This window comes from Pelophylax lessonae, assembly GCF_965119305.1.
Source record: "Pelophylax lessonae genome assembly, chromosome: 3".
Lineage (NCBI taxonomy): Eukaryota > Metazoa > Chordata > Amphibia > Anura > Ranidae > Pelophylax > Pelophylax lessonae.
In genome coordinates, this window is record NC_138770.1 from 574,596,827 (window position 1) to 574,619,814 (window position 22,988).

Consider the following 22,988-nt stretch of genomic DNA (forward strand, 5'->3'; position numbering starts at 1 on the left):
AGGACGGGCGTGCCCCGCCTGCAGAGGATGCACCATGTCGACTGTGACTACCACTTTTCACTGTGGACACAGAGGCTGCTTGCCCTCTGAGCGTCTGCCTCTCCTTTGTCTTTCGGACATGATGTGGATAGAGATCAATATAGGGTATACGAAACTGACCACATAGAAATAGTCCAAGACCTCACCTTGAGTAGTCTTCAGTCTTAATTAATTTCCCCTTCACACAGGAAATGTCCATTGGTTTCTTTTCACATAGAAACGATCCTTGAGTAGTCTTCACACTTGTTACCCTCCTCAGCGCACATCGCTCCAGGAGGTCTTCCCCTATGCTCACACAGCGTCGGGAGGTACACATCTGATTGTCCTCTGCTACCCACACGGCGTCAGGAGGCAGCAATCCTTCTCCCAGGCTCTCACAGCGTCGGGAGGCTCACATCTGACTGTCCTCCTCTCCCCAGCCCACACGGCGTCAGGAGGCAGCAATCAATAGGACTTCCTTTGGACAAATTATAGAGGCCTTAACTTCCTCATTCCGAACAGCTGAAGGCCTTTCAACTTCCTTAAGCCGTCCTGGCTACCTTTTCAGCCGACACCCTATAGTAATTGGTGAATTTTCTAAACCAGGTGGAAATGTATCTCCTGTCTGTGACTACATCCACAGATTTACCTGACTTCCTGTCACATACCCCCCCCCTCTTGTTTCAACCCTAGGGTTGGGACACAGATTTCCAGACACGCATGTGTCAGGCACTTCTCTTGACTCTCACTGATAAGCCTCCTGGTATCTTTCCTCCCCAGTTCATTAACAACTGCTAACCTTTGTTGAAATGCTTGTAGGGGTGGCTCTTTCTTTAAGTCCGTTAGCTTGTCTATATACACTTGTTTTGGCTGATCCTCTCCATCTTCATATAGCCAATTCTCTGTATCTTCAAGCTTCAGGATAAAACTGTTTCTGTCATCTTCATTGACAGATTTCTCATAAATGCCACACAGTTTGTCTCTCATCTCATATACACATTCCTCAACTGCATTTTTAGCATCATTTTGCTCCTTCTCAAGTTTGTCCTGCATAACCATCTGTCCTATCCACCAAGGAGGACCGTGATCCATAGGCAACTCAATTGTGCTAGTCTTAATGTCTTCAACATTCTTAAGACGCCTCTCTCTGCAATCAACAAATGATTTCCACAACACTTTGAGAACCTCTGCTTCACTTGGCTTTGTTCCAAGAAATGTCTTCTTGAGCTTAGCTTGCTCTAAGACGCTGTGCAGAAGGCCTTCCATTTGCGACAACAGGCTGTCACACATTTCTTCAAAGTGACCCCTGTTCATTTTTCCAGCGACATCATCAACTTTCCTTCCATCAACATATGGGTCAAAGGCAGTAGCTTCATTAATTAGCCATAGACAGTTGAACCCAGCGATCTGGGTGGTATCCATTACAGACCTCCTCTCTGCATTAGTGAAGAAGCATGGAGCTGCAACACAGCCTATTACAGGTTTCTTCCCTGCACTTTCTGCAATTGCACTACTTTTCCCTTGTAGCTCCTTTAGTATTTCCTTGCTTTGGTTGAATTGCATCTCTGCTGAACTATTTGACCACTGAAGGTCACCTAGCTCCTTTTCTTTCTCTGAACTCCACCTGGAATGTATCTCAAGATCACGATCAAACTTCTGCCACCTGTCCTTCACCAGTTCTATTTTGGAAATATTCCCTGAAAGGCACTTATTCATTTGCTTCATGTTTTCACCAACAGCCTTAGTTTTCTCCACTAGGTGGTGTTTGCTTTTTTCTCCAAGCTTTATATCACTTGCTTTAGTTTTCTCCACTAGGTTTTCAGCCTGAACTGAGAAATCATCACATTTCTTACACAACTCCTTTGTTTGCTGAAGCTCTAATGATACATTTTCCAATGCTTGAAGTTTTTGAAGGAACTGTTTATTCCAAAGGGGTGATTCAAACAACATGTCATCAAATTTCTGATGCTCACTCAGGACAGACCCCAAAACACTGATCCTTTTATAAACTGCATCAGGCACACTATCCCCTCTTTGGGACAGATCCTCTTCAAGTTCTTCCAACTGAATCTTCATCTCTTCTACTTGCTGTTCTAAGCCTTGCTTAGACTTTTCTAGCTCCTGAACGCTTTTCACAACATCATTCTTGGAGCTGACTAAATCTTCCATCTCTGTACACAGCTGTTTGTTAACTCTTTCTAGTTCAAACTTACACTCTAGAGCTTCCTCCAAGGAGCGAGCCAAGAACAGGGCTTTGCTTTATCACGCGCCTCCGCTTCTGCACGGTCGCGTTCTTCTGCATATTTTGCAGACACAGTCTTCTCCTCACCAAGCATCTGATCAAACTTTTTTTTCACATCTTCAACACACTCTAATGAACCAACGCTTTCTTCCATGCGTTTTTTCATATCCGCTATCTGAGCTTGCAATGTTGCGACTTGCTCTGATAGGTTTTTCTTTGCTTCCTCCTCCTCTTTTAATTGTTCCAGGACACCATTTTTCTCATCTTCCATTTGTTTGAGCTTTGTGCTAAAACTCAGCCTTTGACACCTCTCTTCCTGTAAGAGTTCGTGCATGTCTTGCAGCTGCGATTCCAAGATAAAGAAATCTTTGGCAATTTCTCTAGATTTTCTGTCTGCTTGAAAAAGCTGATTTGTGACATTGTCCAACTCAACCTGCAGTCGGTTTGCTTTCTCTGACAGCTTAGCACACAATCGGTCACCTTCTGACACATTGACTTGCGATTCCTGCAGCTGTGCCTCTACTTTTTTCCTCTTGTGTTCAGAATCTCCTTTTCCCTGCATAAGAGCCTTCACCTCATTGGCTAGTTTCTGGGAATGAGACTGTAATTCTGCCACACAAGCTTCTTTCTTCTTTAGCTGCTGCTGGACACGTTGGGCTTCCTCTTTCCAACTTTCACAGTCCGTACGTAATTCATCTACCACATTGCTCAAAGTGGTGAGCTCATACACAGTACTCAGTAATTTAGCCTCTCTCTCATTTTTCTCCTTGTCGCTGAGATACAATGTCGTTTTCAGAGCGACATTCTGTTCCTGCACCCCCTGCAGGTCTATTTTGGTAGCTTCCAAAGACTGAAGACTTTTTTCCAGCTGATTACGCAACTCCAACATATCATGCATACTTTGCTCCTGCAAAGTCTGAATTTCACTTTCCTTTTCCATGAGGATGGAATCTTTCTCTATTATAGTCTCTCTACGTTTTTGTAACTCGGAAAAAAGAAGAGCAGTGGATTCTTCCCACTGTAACACCTGAGCCTGCAAGTTTCTATGCTCCATCCTAAGCAATTCCAGGGCGTGTTCCTTTTCTTCCATTTTCCGTTGCAAGGCATCCAGCTCAGCCCTGCACACATACTCGGTTTCCTCCAAACCGATGGCCTCCATTTGCTGCTGGCGTCTCTGTTTCCAGCCTGCCATGCTCTCTTGGTGAGCCTTTTGTTGAGCTGCACAGCTCCGCTGAAAATCTGCATTTGCCTCAGTGTTGCTAGGGACAACAACCTTTCTCTTTAGCAGACTCTGTTCCGGCATGGATGGGGCTCATTCAGACGGTAACATCCCCTCCATCCATAGAATCCGGTCTCTCATTTCAGCTATCTTTGCATCTTTCAGGCGTTTTGATCGCCCCATCTTCAATTACTCCACAATAAATTTTTCACAGTCCAGCAAAAAATTTTGAGACCACTGTCTCTTTAAAGCCAGTAGCTTTTCTCTCTCTTTTGCAGGATCTCCTGTCCTGCACACACAGTTTGTGCAATCTCATGCACCAGACAAAGTTCATCAAAAATTTTTAGACCACTGTCTCTTTAAACACATAGTTTTTCTCTCTTTCAGGATCTCTGCTTCTGCCCAATGCATACCTCCACCATATGTGGGAGATTAGCTCGGTGGCGGGTATGGATGACCCCTTGGGGGGTGCGTTTACACAGGGAGATAGCCGAGAAGTGGTTGCAAACAACAGTTTGGTTTATTCATGCAATTTTCTTCACACAAGTGCAAGCGTCAAAAAACATCAAAATAAAATAAAACACAAAATAAATCCTTGCCACTGTGGGCGGCTACCTTCTCACATACAGGAACCTACCTACGGAGTCTGTCTCCAATCTACTGTTGGGCAAACTTTGCTGATCCTACAGCAGACACTCAACAGTCCATGTCTTTTCTCTCCACACAACAAATGTCCATTGAACATGTCCCTTTTCCTCTTCACATTGAACATGTCCCTTTGCTTTTCTCTTCACATAGCAAACAGTGCATTTATTTCTTTCCACATAGAAATAGTCCAAGACCTCACCTTGAGTAGTCTTCAGTCTTAATTAATTTCCCCTTCACACAGGAAATGTCCATTGGTTTCTTTTCACATAGAAACGATCCTTGAGTAGTCTTCACACTTGTTACCCTCCTCAGCGCACATCGCTCCAGGAGGTCTTCCCCTATGCTCACACAGCGTCGGGAGGCACACATCTGACTGTCCTCCTCTCCCCAGCCCACACGGCGTCAGGAGGCAGCAATCAATAGGACTTCCTTTGGACAAATTATAGAGGCCTTAACTTCCTCATTCCGAACAGCTGAAGGCCTTTCAACTTCCTTAAGCCATCCTGGCTACCTTTTCAGCCGACACCCTATAGTAATTGGTGAATTTTCTAAACCAGGTGGAAATGTATCTCCTGTCTGTGACTACATCCACAGATTTACCTGACTTCCTGTCACAATACTCAATGGCCTGATATGATCTAATCAATAGCCCTATATATAGAGATCAATGTATGGTATATGGTCTATGGTATATACTGCACTACTGAATATACTTCACTATCTGATCTCTTAACTTGTAAAAAGCACAAATCTCTCTCCCTGCCTAACTCACTGCTGCTAGCAATGTCTCTAATTAGACTATACTGCACTGTCTGAAAAACTGCAAATCACTTTGCTCTCCTTGCCTGAAAAACACGATCCTTTCCCTCCCTAACTCACTGCTAGTAGCAAGCTCTTTAGACTACACTGCACTGTCTGACAAACTGCATATGACTATTCTCACCCTGCCTCAAACACGTTCCTTACCCTGTCTCCTATCTCGCCCACACAATTATCACAATACACGCTATACACTATACGCTGAAAAGTACTGTCCCATGTTACTACACACTGTTGCCTGATGTATGTTGCATTTAGGCTAAGCCTGTGCTCTCTCCACCAGTTTGGCATACCTCTGTTACCTCACTCCCAGTAGCAGAATGGGGTCCCGCCATGATGTGTCTTTCATCTGCTGCATTACGTTTCCTTGGCCAACCACTGCATCTGTGGTCTTCAATGTGGCCCATTTCTTTGTGCTTCTTTAACCACTTGCCGACCGCCCTACACAGATTTACTGTGGCGGGGGGGCTCGGCTGCGCATAATCACGTAGATCTACGTGATTATGTGCATGCGGTCTTGGCGTCACGGGCTGCCGAAGCCGCCCCCTCAGTGTGATTAGACACAGCGGGAGCCAGACTGCAGGAGGAGCGGGCTCAATCACTGCCGGCCTCCCGCAAACTTCAGGGAAACTGACAGAAGAGCCGCCTGCCAATGTAAACAAAGCAGGCGGCTCTCCTGTGACACAGGCACACTGAGATTGTGTGTTTCAGCTAAGCTGAAACACCGATCTCTGTGTGCCTTTCACAGAGCCCTCCCTCCCCCCACAGTTAGCAAGCACATTTAGGCATACATTTAACTCATTGATCACCCCCCGTAATTAACCCCTTCTCTGCCAGTGTCATTTATACAGTAACAGTGCATATTATTTAGCACTGATTACTGTATTAATGTCACTGGTCCCCAAAAAGTGTCAAAAATGTCAGTTCGGGGTCCGTTCTGTCTGCCGCAATGTCGCAGTCCCACTAAAAATCGCTGATTGCCGCCATTACTAGTAAAACAAAAATAAATAAAAAGTCCAAAAATCTATCCGTAGTTTGCAAACTCTATAACTTTTGCGCAAACCAATTAATATACGCTTTTTGGGAATTTTTTTTTCCAAAAATATGTAGCAGAATACCAATTAGCCTAAACTGATAAAAAAAAATGTGATTTTTAAATTTTTTTTATTGGGAATGTCTTATAGCAGAAAGTAAAAAATACTGTGTTTTTTTCAAAATTTTCGCTTTTGTTTGTTTATAGCGCAAAATCTAAGAACCGCAGATCAAATACCACCAAAAGAAGGCTCTATTAGTAGGGAAAAAAGGCCATTGATTGTATTTGGGCACAGCGTTGCACGACTGCGCAATTGTTAGATAAAATAATGCAGTGTTGATTTGCAAAAATGGCCTGGGTATTATGGGTGTAAAACCTTCCAGACAGAGCTGAAGTGGTTAAAAGAGCTTGAACAGCACATCTTGAAACCCCAGTCTGCTTTAAAATCTTTAACTACCTTGTGTTTTGTTGCTGTGCTCAGTCTTGCCTTGGTGTATGACCTGTGACATGAAACTATCTTCCACAACATCACCTTAAAAGCAGAGTTTAGCTGTTCCTCACCCAGTTTTAAGCCTCCTACAGGGCTGTTTCTGTTTCAGATAATGACTGTGTTTCAACCCACATATGAAATTGATGATCTTTAGTAGCTGCTAAATATAGTTGGTTAATCATACACCTGACTGTAATCCTACAAAATCTATGACTTTGTGCAAGTGTTCAAAGTGTGCAAGTGTAATAATTGATGCTAGTCTGAAGCCAAAGGGTAGTCACAACAAATATTGAAGTGATTTAAATTTTTCTTCTGTTCACTCACTTTGCATTTTGTAAATTGCTAAAAATAAATAACTAAACTATATATTTTTTAAAGCATTTTACAATTTTATACACCAGCCTAAAACATTTGCACAGTAATGTATATTGACACACAGCGTGCCCTGTATTATACAATGCATTATAGTCTTTCACAATTATTACATAAGAAATAAACACATAAATATTCATCTTTATACCATACTGTATGTTAATTTTTTACATTAAAGCTAAGTTCACACTACTGCGTTTCGGAAACATGTGCAGAATTGTATGCTTTCCCAGCACACGCAGAATTGTACTGCCCTTTTAGCAAACCTACAGCAGCCCTGAAGGTCAGGAAGCTCTCCCCAGTATGTACCCATTGCTGGATCAATTCTAAGCCAACGCCACCCAGGATGGAAGCTATTTCTTGTGGGTAGAATGCCACTTTAAATCTCTACTTTGTTTCATGTTTACAGTGGTGTGCCAAAGATCACTCCAGAGACGGTGAGAGAGCCCAATGAACATCAAGACATTGCTGCCGAAAGGTGAACATCTCTGAGATACACACACATATAGTAGTATAAAGTCACACATTTGTAGTATGAAGTCCCAAAAACAGACGTTGCACATCAAAATATATAACATAACTTTTTTTTCCAGTCACGTGATTATGATGAAGGGCGGGAATGCTTAAAACTGTCTTCCCGGTGTACATGTTACATGTAAAAATAATCAGGGCTGCCATCAAGGGGGGGCAGCCTATACACATGTAGGGGACCCAGGAGTTCTGAGGGGTCCAACCACCCAGGCCCCAACCAGCGAGATTGAGTTGTTGCTGTTGTAGTAACCAGCATTTGCTAAAGCAGGGCAGCCACAGAGTAAGCCAATGCAGTTGAAGGGGTGTCTGTTTGCTGGATTGGGCGGTCTCTTTGCTGAATATATGAGGCTGTCTCTTTGCTGAATTAGGATGTCTCTTTGCTGGATTGGGCTGTCTTTTTGCTAAATATATGAGACCATCTCTTTGCTGGATTGGGATGTCTCTTTGCTGGATTGGGCTGTCTCTTTGCTGGATTGTGATCTCTCTTTGCTGGATTGGGCTGTTTCTTTGCTGAAAATATGAGGCCGTCTCTTTGCTGGATTGGGCTGTCTCTTTGCTGGAATGGGTTGTCTCTTTGCTGAATAAATAGGGGTGTCTCTTTGCTGGATTGGATTCATTTTCATATATTAAGTTGTAAGAATGTGAAAATAAAAGTGAGTGCACTGAAGGATTCGAATGGATGGCCAGTGGGCGGATTCGGTGGAGCAGCCAAAGAGCGGGCCCTGGGGAGCGTTGTTTGTTAGGCTCCGAGGGGCCCAGGCCTAAATCTGTGCAAAGGGCCCCAAAATTTCTGATGGCTGCCCTGAAATATATTTATATATATCTCTGGGCAGCCATCAGAAATTTATGCATATATATATCACAGTGGTGTAGCGGTTAGCTCTTTCGCCTTGAAGGAAAGGGGGTCACTGGTTCGAATCCCAACCATGACACTACCTGCCTGGGGTTTGCATGTTCTCCCTGTGCCTGCGTGGGTTTCCTCCGAGTACTCCGGTTTCCTCCCACACTCCAAAGACATGCTGGTAGGTTAATTGGCTTCTGTCTAAATTGGCCCTAGTATGTATAAATGTGAATAAGAGACCTTAGATTGTAAGCTCCTTGAGGGTAGGGACTGATGTGAATGTACAATGTATATGTAAAGCGCTGCGTAAATTGACGGCGCTATATAAGTATTTGATATAAAATAAATAAACATATATATGAGACACACCGTGTATTATACAATATATTATAGTCTTTCACAATTATTACATATTCACACTACTGTGTGTTATAATGCATGTAGAATCCTGCAAATTTCTGACATGCACAGAAATGCACTGCCCTTTTAGCAGACGCATAGGGGCGCTCACGGTCAGGGGGTTCTCCCAATATGTACCCATTGTGGGATTAATGCTCAGCCAACTGCATCCAGAATGAAAGCTACACTATATTACCAAACTGATTGGGACGTCTACCTTTACACGCACATAAAATTTATTGGCATCCTAGTCTTAGTCCATAGGGTTCAATATTGAGTTGGCCCACCCTTTGCAGCTATAACAACTTCAACTCTTCTGGGAAGGCTGTCCACAAGGTTTAGGAGTGTGTCTATGGGAATGTTTAACTATTCTTCCAGAAGCGCATTTATGAAGCCAGGCACTGATGTGGAAAAGAAGGGCTGGCTTGCAGTCTTTGCTCTAATTCATGCTAAAGGTGTTCTATCAGGCTGGGGTCAGGACTTTGTGCAGGCCAGTCAAGTTCCTCCAGCCAAAACTCGTTCATCCATGTCTTTATGGAGCTTGCTTTGTGCACTGGTACAAATTATTTGGTGGAGGTGGAATGATGGTGTGGGGTTGTTTCTCAGGGTTTGGGCTTGGCCCCTTAGTTCCAGTGAAGGGAACTCTTAAGCTTAGCATACCCAGACAATTTCATGCTCCCAACTTTGTGCAGCAGTTGCCTACGCACCAGTGCACAAAAAAGGTCCATAAAGACATAGATGAGTGAGTTTGGGGTAGAGGAACTTGATTGGCCTGCTCAGAGTCCTGACCTCAACCCAAAAGAACACCTTTGGGATAAATTAGAGAGGAGACTGCGAGCCCGGCCTTCTCGTCCAACACTGTGCTTGACCTCACAAATACGCTTCTAGAAGAATGGTCAAACATTCCCATAGACACACACCTAAACCATATGGACAGCCTTCCCAGAAGAGTTGAAGCTGTTATAACTGCAAAGGGACAGCCAACAGACTAAAACTGGGATGCCTTTAAAGTTCATGTGTGTGTAAAGGCAGATGTCCCAATACTTATGGTAATAGAGTCAGTGGTGTATTTAGGTTTTGTGCTGCCCTAGGCCAGACTAAAATTGTGCACCCCCTAATTTAACTACGACCCACCCCTTCCTGTCAAGGCCACACCCCTTTCTGTTTCACGCAGCAGAGACAGCCTGCCGCAGTAAAACTGCAGCGGGCGGTTGGCAAGTGATTAACCACTTGCTGACCGCCTACCGCAGAATTACTGTGGCAGGCTGGCTCCGCTGCGTGAATCGACATACAGTATGTGTACATCGGTTCGTGGGAGCGCTGCTGGGGGTAAGGGCACGCTCTTGGGGCCCCCACTAGGCAGCAGAGATGCCAATCCACAGGGCTGTCAGCCGCAATTGCCACCGGGCACACACGATCGCTCCCCACTGAAAGAGAAGGACGGTCGGATGTTGTAAACACAGCTGACCGTTCTTCTCCCTGGAATGATCACAGAGCGCCTGTGATCCTCCTATTTAGGATCACAGGTCTCTGTGGTCATTTCACAAGTCCCTCCCCCATACAGTTAGAAAACACTCCCCTAGGCTCACATTTAACCCTTTGATCATCCCTGGTGTTAACCCCTTCCCTGCCAGTGTCATTAGTACAGTGACAGTGCATATTTTTTAGCACTGATTACTGTAGTAATGTCACTGGTCCCCCACAAAAGTGTCAAATATGTCAGTTAGAGGTCCGATCTGTCCGCCGCAATGTCGCAGTCCCGCTAAAAATCGCAGATCGCTGCCATTACTAGTTAAAAAAAAAATTAAATAAATAAAAATGACATAAATCTTTCTCCTAGTTTGTAGATGTGATAACTTTTGCGCAAACCAATCAAAATACGCTTATTGGGATTTTTTTTACCAAAAATATGTAGCAGAATACAAATTGGCCTAAAAGGATAAAAATTTTTGATTTTTTAATTTTTTTCAGAATGTTATATAGCAGAATGTGAAAAAAACATTTTTTTCTCTTTTTTTGCTTATAGCGCAATAAATAAAAATCGCATGGCTTATCAAATACCACCAAAAGAAAGCTCTATTTGTGGTGAAAAAAAGGACATCAAATTTTTTAGGGTACAGCATCGCACGACGACCGCGCAATTGTCTGTTAAAGTAACGCAGTCCTGAATTGCATAAAATGGCCTGGTCATTAAGGGGGTAAAACCTCCAGTCCAGAAGTGGTTAAAGCTTGGAGCGGTTTGCAATAAATGAACTTTCACTGCATGTGAACTGTCAAATGAGTTTGCATTGATTTCAGCATGTATGGAGCACTTTGCACACGCTGAAATCAATGCAAACTCATTTAACAGTTCACATGCAGTGAAAGTTCATGTACTGTACTGCAAACTGTTCCATATTTGTTGAACATACTGATATTTACTGCAAAAATTAAATTTAAATATTATGTAATTCTAGCAATGCCAATAGCAGTGGTGGTAGTGGTAAGTGGTAACCTAAAATCGTGACTCAGTCCTACCTGCTATCAGATGTCCTGGTGGTTTGGCTGGGGGTTCCCTTGTCCTCCTCGAGTCCTCTCTCTCTCCTCCTGCTCGATATAGACCCCGCCCCGCAGTGGAGAGAAGTTAGTATCCCACATGCCGTGCTGAGGAGGGTAGGCGGAGCATTAGGCTCCGCCTCCACCCACTGTTTGAAGAGCAGCCGCTCACTGCGGCTCTATGGGGGCGCCAGTCCCTCCCTCCCTGGCAAGTACGCCCTTCACTGTGTGTGTGGGAGGCGGCAGGACGGAAGGACAAGGTGAGTGACGGCGGGAGCAGACCAGGGGGCGGCGGCACATAAGATGACTGCAGAGTGCAGACAGGTCTCAAAGATCGGATCGGGTTTTTTGTATGCGGGGGGCGGCTTTTTTGCTGCCCCCTCGCAAAGTGCCACCCTAGGCCTAGGCCAAAATACAGCAGTGAATAGAGTGTATCCTTTGTGAGTAGAATGCCACTTTAAACCTCTGTATTGTTTCATGCTTACAGTGGTGTGCCCACAATTATCCCAGCCAAGATCCCCCCAGAGACTCAAGCAAATGGTACAGGCACCGAGCCCAAGGAACATCAAGACACTGCTACCGAAAGGTGAATATCTCTGAGATATCTGAGATATACACATATATAGTATATACAGTGGTGAAAATAATTTTTTGATCCCCCTGCATATTTTGTAAATTTGCCCACTTACAAAGAAATGGAGAGTCTATAATTTTTATCATAGGTGTATGTTAAACAATAGAGACAGAATCTCAACCAAAAATCCAGAAAAACACATGATACAAATGTTATAAATTGAGTTGAAGTTCAGTGAGTAAAATAAGTATTTGCTCCCCAAGCAAAACATGAATTAGTACTTGGTGAAAAAAAACCCTTGTTTGCAAGCACAGAGGTACGCAAGGCCTTTGTTGTAGTTGGTTACAGGTTTGCAGACATCTCTGGAAGGATTTTGGTCCACTCTTCTTTACAAATCTTCTCTAAATCCTTAAGGTTTTTTGGCTTGGCAACTCGAAGTTCCAGCTCCCTCCATAATTTTTCTAAAAGATTAAGGTCTGGAGACTGGCTAGGCCCATAAAGGATGCGACTCAGTATCCATTAGAAATACCAGTAAGTGCCCATCAGTAATGCCTGTCAGTGCCTCCTCATCAGTGCTGTCTAACAGTGCCATCTACCAGTGCCCATCATTGCCGCCCATCAATGCTACCTATCAGTGCCCATCATTGCTGCATATCAGTGCCACCTATCAGTGCCCATCAGTGCTGCATATCAGTGCCACCTATCACTGCCCATCAGTGCTGTGTATTAGTGCCTCCTCATCAGTGGTGTCTCATCAGTGCCCGTCAATGAAGGAGAAAACTTACTTATTTACAACCTTTTAGAACAGAAACAAAGAAAACTTTTTTTTTGTAGCGCAAAAAATAAACAAACCAGTGGTGATCAAACAAAAGATGAAAAATTTCATATGGGTACAGTGTTGCATGACCGTGCAATTGTTTTTCAAAATGCGACAGTGCTGAAAGCTGAAAATTGGCCTGGGCAAGAAGGGGGTAAATGTGCCCTGTATTGAAGTAGTTAAGAATGTTTTTAGAAATTGATGTTGGATAGGTAAATAAATGTTAATACTTTATTTTTATCAATGAACAAAATGGTTAGTAAATAAACAGAAGAGAAATACAAGTCAAATCAATATTTGGTGTGACCACCCTTTGCCTTCAAAACAGCATCAATTCTTCTAGGTAGACCTGCTCACAGTTTTGAAGGAACACGGCAGGTAGGTTGTTCCAAACATCTTGCAGAACTAAGCACGAATCTTCTGTAGATGTAGGCTGCCTCAGATCCTTCTGTCTCTTCCTGTAATCCCAGACAGACTCGATGATATTGAGGTCAGGTCTTCATGGGAGCCAAACCATAACTTCCAGGGCTCCTTGCTTTTCACATTGAAGATAGTTCTTAATGACGTTGCCTGCATGTGTGAGATGGTTGTCCTGCTGCAGAATAAATTTGGGGCCAGACACATGCCTCCCTGATGGTATTGCATGATGGATAAGTATTTGCTTGTATTTCTCAGCACTGAGGACACCATTGATCCTGACCAAATCTCCAACTCCATTTGCAGAAATGCAGCCCCGAGCTTGGAAGGAACCTCCACCATGCTTCACTATGTGCCATGGTGTATGACCTGTGACATGAAACTGTTATCTACAACTTTCCCATAGTAGCAGAGTTTGGCTGTTCCTCACCCAGTTTTAAGCCTCCTACGCAGCTGTTCCTGTTTTCGTTAATGACTGTGTTTCAACTTACACATCTGAAATTGATGATTAATAGTACCTGCTTGTTATAATTGGTTAATCATAATCCTGACTCTAATCCTACAAAATCCCTGACTTTGTGCAAGAGTTCAAAGTGTGCAAGCGTACACGTTAATGCTGGTTTAAAGCCATAGGGTAGTCACACAAAATATTGATTTAAAATAGTATTTTCTTCTTTATGCTCACTTTGCATTTTATAAATTGCTAAAAATAAACAATTAAAATAAACATCTTGAATTTCTTCACACCTGCCTAAAACTTTTGCACAGTACTTTATATAGACACACAGTGTACCCTCTTTTATATGTGTGCAGAAGTGTATGCTTTCCTGACACATGCAGAAATGCACTGCCCTTTCAGGAGACATACAGCAGCATTGAAGGTCAGGAGGATCTCCCAATCCTCAGCCAACACCATCCAGACTGGAAGCTATCTCTTGTGGGTAGAATGTCACTTTAAATCTATACATTATTTATTGTTTACAGTGGTGTGTCGAAGATTATCCCAGAGAAGATCCCTCCAGAGACCCAATCAAAGGGTACAGTGACAGAGCCTGAGGAACATCAAGACACTGCTGCTGAAAGGTGAACATCTTTTTTAGCAGACTTTTAGCACGTGCTCAGTGGCGCTGAGGGTGAGGGGGTTCTCCCAGTATGCATCCATTGTGGGCTCAATGCTCAGCTAACTGCATCTGGAATGGAAGCTATCTCTTGTGAGTAGAATGGCACTGTAAATCTCTGCATGCATTGTTTCATCTTTATAGTGGTGTGCCCAAGACTATCCCAGAGAAGATCAATCCAGAGACCCAAGCAAAGGGTACGGTGACAGAGCCTAAGGAACATCAAGACACTGCTGCTGAAAGGTGAACATCTCTCAGATACACAAACACACATATAAAATGATAAAGTCACACATTTGTAGTATAAAGTCCAAAAGATAGACGTTGCACTCGAAAATACTAAATATCAACATTTTTAGCAGACTTTTAGCACGTGCTCAGTGGCGCTGAGGGTGAGGGGGTTCTCCCAGTATGCACCCATTGTGGGATCAATGCTCAGCTAACTGCATCTGGAATGGAAGCTATCTCTTGTGAGTAGAATGGCACTGTAAATCTCTGCATGCATTGTTTCATGTTTATAGTGGTGTGCCCAAGATTGGTCCTGCTGGTGGATACTGCTAATGGATACTGCTGGCTTTTACTGCTGGTGGGTACTGCTGGCTGGTACTGCTGGCTGTTACTGCTATTGGGTACTGCTGGCAGGTACTGCTTGGTTGGTACTGCTGGCTGGTACTGCTGGTGGGTACTGCTGGCTGGTACTGCTGGTGGGTACTGCTTGCCGGTGCTGCTGGTGGGTACTGCTTGCTGGTACACTGGTGGGTACAGGTTGTGGGTACTGGTGGCTGCTAATGACAAAGGTAGAGGTGGTGTGGAGATCAGGGAGGCTACAATATGCTTGTAACCAAGCAGAGCGACCCACTTACATCCAGGGCACAGCAGATAGTCTCCTGTTGGCCCAATGTGGATCAGAGAGCAGCCGCAATCAGAAAATACTTAACAGAAAAAGGTAAAAAGGAAACAAAGAAATGTGACCTTAAAGGGGTTGCAGGAAGGGATGCTCAATCTGATAATTTTAAATAAAAGTAATTTATTGTTAATAGTAAGAAATTACATTTAGTGCACTTCCCACTACGTGGAGTAGCGACACTACTGAGAGACCAGACACAGAAAAACTCACAAAAACGACAGCATAAAACCAACACAGAGACAGACGCACACGCGCCACCTGCTACACGACACTACTGGGAAATCACAAACTCAGCCAGTGGCAGTATATGGCCCATTCAGACCCTATTCACTGCCACAATGGCTGAATGCATGCCGGCATGCCAGGAATAATGGCTGGTATATATGTGATTGAGGTGAGGCCGGCAAGACAGTGTATAGCATGGGTGTCCAACCTTTTGGCTTCTCTGGGCCACATTGAGTGTAGAGAAATTTTCTCGGGCCGCATATAAAATATATACTATAGTTAAGGTATATAAGTAATAAAACACAGCCGTGACCTCCTGTGCTGCCGCACCCCCCCCCCCCCCCCAGCCCTCCAGCAGTAAATTAACACAACTAGTGGATGATCCCCTCCAAGGCAGCCTCTGTGGCCATGCCCCCGACTTGACTTCCTTCCTCCCCAGCAAAAAAAAAAAAAAAATGTCAGGGGGCAGTGGGCCGCATTGCCTGCGGTTCAAGGCCGCATGCAGCCCCCGAGCCGCAGGTTGGACATGCCTGGTGTATAGGTATGCAAGTCCATGTATACTAGAATGGTATTGCAAATATGGATGATCACATGACTCTCTGCAGTTTATCTAGTTTGAATCAGAGAGAAATCTTCTGATTTGAAGACAGCAATACTATCTGCTTATTGAAATTCCAGAGCTGGTTGCTCACAAGGTTTGAAGTATTGTTCCAGTAGGTATAGATATGCATTCATGTGGATCCCTGCAAGTCATTCCATGGTAGCATTGAAATCTCAAAACAGTCTATGGTAATAGATGTGTCACAGTGACCAGTATATAGGGAAGTGAGATTTCACCAATAGGTTCTTAGCAGAATGCCTGCTCATCCGGGTTGGACGGTGGGGGAGAGAAGGACCCAGCCGGGAAGGAAATTTGGCAGGTAAGTATATCCTAATGTCCACAGTGCTGTGGGGGGGAGAGACGCTGCAGACTATGGCAGCGAGGGCTCACATCAGATAGATCTCTATAGTATAGGGAATCCGGGCAGCAATCAGATTGTTAATAACCTGTCATATAGACTTAGGCAGTTTGCTTACCCTGTCCCCGGAATGTTCCACCGCTCAGAGATGCCCGATGTTCACGGCCCTTTCTCTATCCCCTTCACTGAATCAGAGGCTCCTCCGCTGGTACTATAGGACTGTTTCCGGGAGGACATTCATATATTTCCAGCCCGCGGTCTCCAGATTCCCCCTGTTTGTTTCATGAATCCGGTTCGTCACTTCCACCGGTGATGATGCAGGCTGTAGCCAATCAATGCGGCCGCATAGACATGGACTTGTAGGCTATTCCCTGTAGAAGACAGGCAGGGGCGCGTGATGTCAACGCGTTTCGCATGCGTGACGCACGCTTCTTCAGGACGTGACTTGCAGGGATCCACGTGAATGCATATCTATACCTACTGGAACAATACTTCAAACCTTGCGAGCAACCAGATCTGGAATTTCAATAACCAGATAGTATTGCTGTCTTCAAATGAGAAGATTTCTCTCTGATTCAAACTAGATAAACTGCAGAGAGTCATGTGATCATCCATATTTGCAATACCATTCTAGTATACATAGACTTGCATACCTATACATTGTCTTGCCGGCCTCACCTCAATCAAATATATACCAGCCATTATTCCTGGCATGCCAGCATGCATTCAGCCATTGTGGCAGTGAATAGGGTCTGAATGGGCCATATACTGCCACTGGCTGAGTTTGTGATTTCCCAGTAGTGTGGTGTAGCAGGTGGCGTGTGTGTGTCTGTCTCTGTGTTGGTTTTATGCTGTCGTTTTTGTGAGTCTTTCTGTGTCTGGTCTCTCAGTAGTGTCGTTACCCCACGTAGTGGGAAGTGCACTAAATGTAATTTCTTACTATTAACAATAAAGTACTTTTATTTTAAATTATCAGATTGAGCATCCCTTCCTGCAACCCCTTTAAGGTCACATTTCTTTGCTTCCTTTTTACCTTTTTCCGACTGGTGGCTGTTACTGCTGGTGCGTACTGCTGGTGCGTACTGCTGGTGGATACTGCTGGCTGTTACTGCTGGTGGGTACTGTTGGCTGGTACTCCTGGCTGGTACAGCTGGTGGGTACTGCTGCTTGGTACTGCTGGCTGTTACTGCTGGTATGTACTGCAGGTGGGTACCGCTGGTGGGTGCTGCTGGCTGCTACTGCTGGCTGTTACTGCTGGCGGGTACTGCTGGCGGGTACTGCTGGTGGGTATTACTGGCTGGTACTGTTGGCAGGTACTGCTGGTGGGTACTGCTGGCTGGTCCTATTGATAGGTACTGCTGGAGGGTACTGCTGGTGGGTACTGCTGGGGAGCACTGCTGATGGTACTGCTGGCTGTTACTGTTGGTGCGTACCGCTAGTTGACACTCCTGGCTGGTACTCCTGGCTGGTACTGCTGGCGGGTACTGCTACCTGGTACTGCTGGTGGATACTGCTGGCTGGTACTGTTGGCGGTTACTGATGACTGGTACTGCTGGCTGGTACTGCTGGTGGGTACTGCTGGCTGGTACTGTTGGCTGTTACTGCTGGTGGGTATTGCAGGCTGGTACTGCTGGTGGGTACTGCTGGCTGGTACTGCTAGTGGGTACTGCTGGCTGGTACAGATGGTGAGCACTGCTGAATGGTAATGCTGGTGGGTACTTCTGGCTGATACTGCTGATGGGTACTGGTGGCTGTTACTGCTGGTGCTTACTGCTGGTGGGTACTGCTGGCTGGTACTGCTGATTGGTACTTCCGGTCAGTTACTGCTGGTGGGTACTACAGGCTGGTACTGCTGGTGGGTACTGCAGGGTGGTACTGCTGGTGGGTACTTCTGGCTGTTACTGCTGGTGGGTACTACTGGTGGGTACTGCTGGCTGGTACTGCTGGTGGGTACTGGTGGCTGTTACTGCTGGTGCGTACTGCTGGTGGGTACTGCTGGCTGTTACTGCTTGTGGGTACTGCCGGTGGGTACTGCTAACTGGTACTGCTGGTGGGTAGTGCTGGCTGGTACCGCTAGCTGGTACTGCTGGTGGGTACTGCTGGCTGTTACTGCTGGTGAGTACAGCAGGTTGGTACTGCTGGTGGGTACTGCGGGCTGGTACTGCTGGTGGGTACTGCTGGCTGGGACAGCTTGCTCCTTCGGGACACCAACTGAGACAGCAGACTTTTAGCACATGCTCAGTGGCAGTGAGGGTGAGGGGGTTCTCCCAGTATGCACCCATTGTGGGATCAATGCTCAGCCAACTGCATCCAGAATGGAAGCTATCTCTTGTGGGTAGAATAACACTTTAAATCTCTGCATGCATTGTTTCATGTTTATAGTGGTGTGCCCAAGATTATCCCAGAGAAAATCACTCCAGAGACCCAAAAAAAGGTCACGGTGACAGAGCCTGAGGAACATCAAGACACTGCTGCTGAAAGGTGAATATCTCTGAGAAGCACAAATATATAGTATTATAAAGTCACACTTTGTAGCATAAAGTCCAAAGGATTGACGTTGCACTCCAAAATAATGAATATCAAAATTGTTAGCACACAGTGGCGCTGAGGGTGAGGGGGTTCTGCCAGTATGCACCTATTGTGGGATCAATGCTCAGCCAACTGCATCCAGAATGGAAGCTATCTCTTGTGGGTAGAATGGCACTTTAATTCATGCATTGTTTCATGTTTATAGTGGTGTGCCCAAGATTATCCCAGAGAAGATCACTCCAGAGACCCAAGCAAAGGGTACGGTGACAGAGCCTGATGAACATCAAGACACTGCTGTTGAAAGGTGAACATCTCTGAGATAAACACACACACACATATATATATATATATATATATATATATATATATATATATATATATACTGTATACAGTATCTCACATGTGAGTACACCCCTCACATTTATGTAAGTATTTTATTATATATTTTCATGTGACAACACTGAAGAAATGACACTTTGCTACAATGTAAAGTAAAGAGTGTACAGCTTAGATAACAGTGTAAATTTGATGTCCCCTTAAAATAACTCAACACACAGCCATTAATGTCTAAACCACTGGCAACAAACGTGAATACACCCCTAGGTAAAAATGTCTACATTGGGCCTAAATATTTTGTGTGGCTACCATTATTTTCCAGCACTGCTTTAACCATCTTGGGCATGGAGTTCACAATAGCTTCACAGGTTGCCACTGGAGTCCTCTCCCACTTCTCCATCACGACATCACGGAGCTGGTGGATGTTAGAGACCTTGCGCTCCGCCACCTTCCGTTTGAGGATGTCCCCACAGATGCTCAATAGGGTTTGGGTCTGGAGACATGCTTGGCCAGTCCATCCTCTTTACCCTCAGCTTCTTTAGCAAGGCTGTGGTCGTCTTGGAGGTGTGTTTGGGGTCATTATCATGTTCAAAATACTGCCCTGTGGCCCAGTCTCTGAAGGGAGGGGATTGTGCTTTTGCTTCAGTATCTCACATACATGCTGGCATTCATGGTCCCCCCCAATAAACTGTAGCTCCCCAGTGCCGGCAGCACTCATGCAGCCCCAGACCATGACACTCCCACCACCACGCTTGACTGTAAGCAAGGCACACTTTTCTTTGTACTCCTCACTTGGTTGCTGCCACACACGGTTGACACCCTCTGAACCTAATAAGTTTATCTTGGTCTCATTCGACCACAGGACATGCATGGTTCCAGTATTCCATCCTTAGTCTGCTTGTCTTCCGCAAACTATTCGCGGGCTTTCTTGTGCATCATCTTTAGAAGAGGCTTCCTTCTGGGACAACAGCCATGCAGACCAATTGATGCAGTTTGCGGCGTATGGTCTGAGCACTGATAGGCTGACCCCCCACCCCTTCAACTGCTGCAGCAATGCTGGCAGTACTCATGCGTCTATTTCCCAAAGACAACCTCTGGATATGACGCTGAGCAGGAGCACTCAACTCCTTTGGTCGACCATGGCGAGGCTTGTTCTGAGTGGAACCTGTCCTGGTAAACCACTCTGTGGTCTTGACTACCAGACTGCAGCTCAGTTTAAGGGTCTTGGCAATCTTCTTATAACTTAGGCCATCTTTATGTAGAGCAATAATTCTTTTTTTCAGATATAAAGAGAGTTCTTTGACATGAGGTGCCATGTTGAACTTCCAGTGACCAGTATAAGAGAGTGAGAGCGATAACACCAAATTTAACACACCTGCTCCCCATTCACACCTGAGACCATTTAACACTAATGAGTCACATGACACCGGGGAGGAAAAATGGCTCATTGGGCCCAATTTGGACATTTTCACTTAGGGATGTACTCACTTTTGTTGCCAGCGGTTTAGACATTAATGGCTGTGTGTTGAGTTATTTTGAGGGGACAGCAAATTTACACTCTTATACAAGCTGAGCACTCAGTACTTTACATTGTAGCAAAGTGTAATTTCTTCAGTGTTGTCACATGAAAAGATATACAAAAATGTGAGGGGTGTACTCACTTTTGTGAGATACTGTATGTATGTATATGTATGTATATATATATATATATATATATATATATATATATGAAAAAATTAAAGGAACACTTTGAATACACATCAAATGGGGCAAAATTTAAAGCTGGATATCTATACTGATATGAACTAGGTAATGTGTTAGGAACAAAAGAATACTTCATCATTTAATGGAAATGAAAAAGATCAACCTACAGAGGGCTGAATTCAAAAACACCCCAAAAATCTTGGTGAAAAAATGATGCTGCAGGCTAGTACATTTTGCTGAAATTTCATTACGGCAACCTTAAAATGGTACTCATTTTGGTCAGGTGAGCATGGGGTCCATTCAATGGTATCAATTTCTTCAGTATAGTACAGTGTTGCATGACCGTGCAATTGTTATTCAAAATACGACAGTGCTGAAAGCTGAAAATCGGCCTGGGCAGGAAGGGGGTAAATGTGCCCTGTATTGAAGTAGTTAAGAATGTTTTTAGAAATTGATGTTGGATAGGTAAATAAATGTTAACCACTTAAGCCCCGGAAGATTTTACCCCCTTCCTGACCAGGACATATTTTGCGATTCGGCACTGCTTGACTTTAACAGACAATTGCGCGGTCGTGCGACGCTGTACCCAAATTAAATTGATGTCCTTTTTTTCCCACAAACAGAGCTTTCTTTTGGTGGTATTTGATCACCTCTGCGATTTTTTGATCATGCGCTATAAACAAAAAAATAGCAACAATTTTGCAAAAATAACAATATTTTTCACATTTTTTTATATGAAATTCCCCCCCAAAAAAAAGTAAAAATCAAAATTTTTTAACATTTTAGGCCAATTTGTTTTCTGCTACATATGTTTGGTAAAAAAAAATGGCAAAAAGCGTATTTTGATTGGTTTGCGCAAGAGTTATTGCGTTTACTAACTAAGGGAAAGATTTTTGTCATTTTTATTGTTTTTTTTTTTAACGAGTAATGGCGGCGATCTGCAATTTTTTTGCGGGACTGCAACATTGCGGCGGACAGATTGGACCCTTGACTGACATTTTTGACACTTTTGGGGGTACCAGTGACATTACTACAGTAATCAGTGCTATACATATGCACTGTTACTGTAAAAATGACACTGGGAGGGAAGGGGTTAACTTTATTGGAGAGGGAGGGGTTAAGTGTGTCCCTAGGGGCATGCTTCTAAATGTGATTGGATGTGGCTGTGTGTGTAACAGCACAGATCTACAGTCCTACATAGCAGGACCGTATGATCTATGCTATTACACAGGGGAGAATGACAGGCGGCTGTGTTTACATTAGCCGCCTGCCTTTCTGCCGGTGTAACCGACGATCGCGAGTGACCGGCGGACATTGGGTCCGCCGGTCACTCGCGCGGGGGGGTCCGTGAGCGAGCGGGAGCACGCCTCCGGCGGCGCACGCTCGCTGCCTAGAGCCTCACAGGCTAGTGACGTACCCATACGTCACTTTGCCTGTGAGGGGCTGACTGCCACCGTATATAGTCGTGCCGCAGTCAGCAAGTGGTTAATACTTTATTTTTATCAATAAACAAAATGGTTAGTAAATAAACAGAAGAGAAATACAAGTCAAACAATATTTGGTGTGACCACCCTTTGCCTTCAAAACAGCATCAATTCTTCTAGGTAGACCTGCTCACAGTTTTGAAGGAACACGGCAGGTAGGTTGTTCCAAACATCTTGCAGAACTAAGCACGAATCTTCTGTGGATGTAGGCTGCCTCAGATCCTTCTGTCTCTTCCTGTAATCCCAGACAGACTCGATGATATTGAGGTCAGGTCTTCGTGGGAGCCAAACCATCACTTCCAGGGCTCCTTGCTTTTTACATTGAACATAGTTCTTAATGACGTTGGCTGAATGTGTGATATGGTTGTCCTGCTGCAGAATAAATTTGGGGCCAGACACATGCCTCCCTGATGGTATTGCATGATGGATAAGTATTTGCTTGTATTTCTCAGCACTGAGGACACCATTGATCCTGACCAAATCTCCAACTCCATTTGCAGAAATGCAGCCCCGAGCTTTGAAGGAACCTCCACCATGCTTCACTATGTGCCATGGTGTATGACCTGTGACATGAAACTGTTATTTACAACTTTCCCATAGTAGCAGAGTTTGGCTGTTTCTCACCCAGTTTTAAGCCTCCTGCGCAGCTATTCCTGTTTTCGTTAATGACTGTGTTTCAACTTACACATCTGAAATTGATCAATTAATAGTACCTGCTTGTTATAATTGGTTAATCATAATCCTGACTCTAATCCTACAAAATCCCTGACT

General features: G+C 44.5%; 1 protein-coding gene across 24 annotated transcripts in view; it reads left to right on the plus strand.

The window, feature by feature from the left end:
* The window catches only part of LOC309549166 (protocadherin Fat 4-like), a 292,459-nt gene that overhangs the window by 216,183 nt on the left and 53,288 nt on the right, over positions 1–22,988 (plus strand). For 8 of the 24 annotated variants that reach the window (XM_082249240.1, XM_082249258.1, XM_082249262.1 and 5 more), the window contains 5 exons: positions 11,635–11,733; positions 13,940–14,038; positions 14,218–14,316; positions 18,547–18,645; positions 18,899–18,997. The exons of 1 other annotated variant lie outside the window; for it this stretch is intronic. In XM_082249240.1, coding sequence (XP_082105366.1) covers positions 11,635–11,733; positions 13,940–14,038; positions 14,218–14,316; positions 18,547–18,645; positions 18,899–18,997 — 495 coding nt within the window. The remainder of the gene's footprint in view (positions 1–11,634; positions 11,734–13,939; positions 14,039–14,217; positions 14,317–18,546; positions 18,646–18,898; positions 18,998–22,988) is intronic. 15 more of the 24 variants (XM_082249251.1, XM_082249241.1, XM_082249253.1 and 12 more) reach the window with 13 other exon arrangements.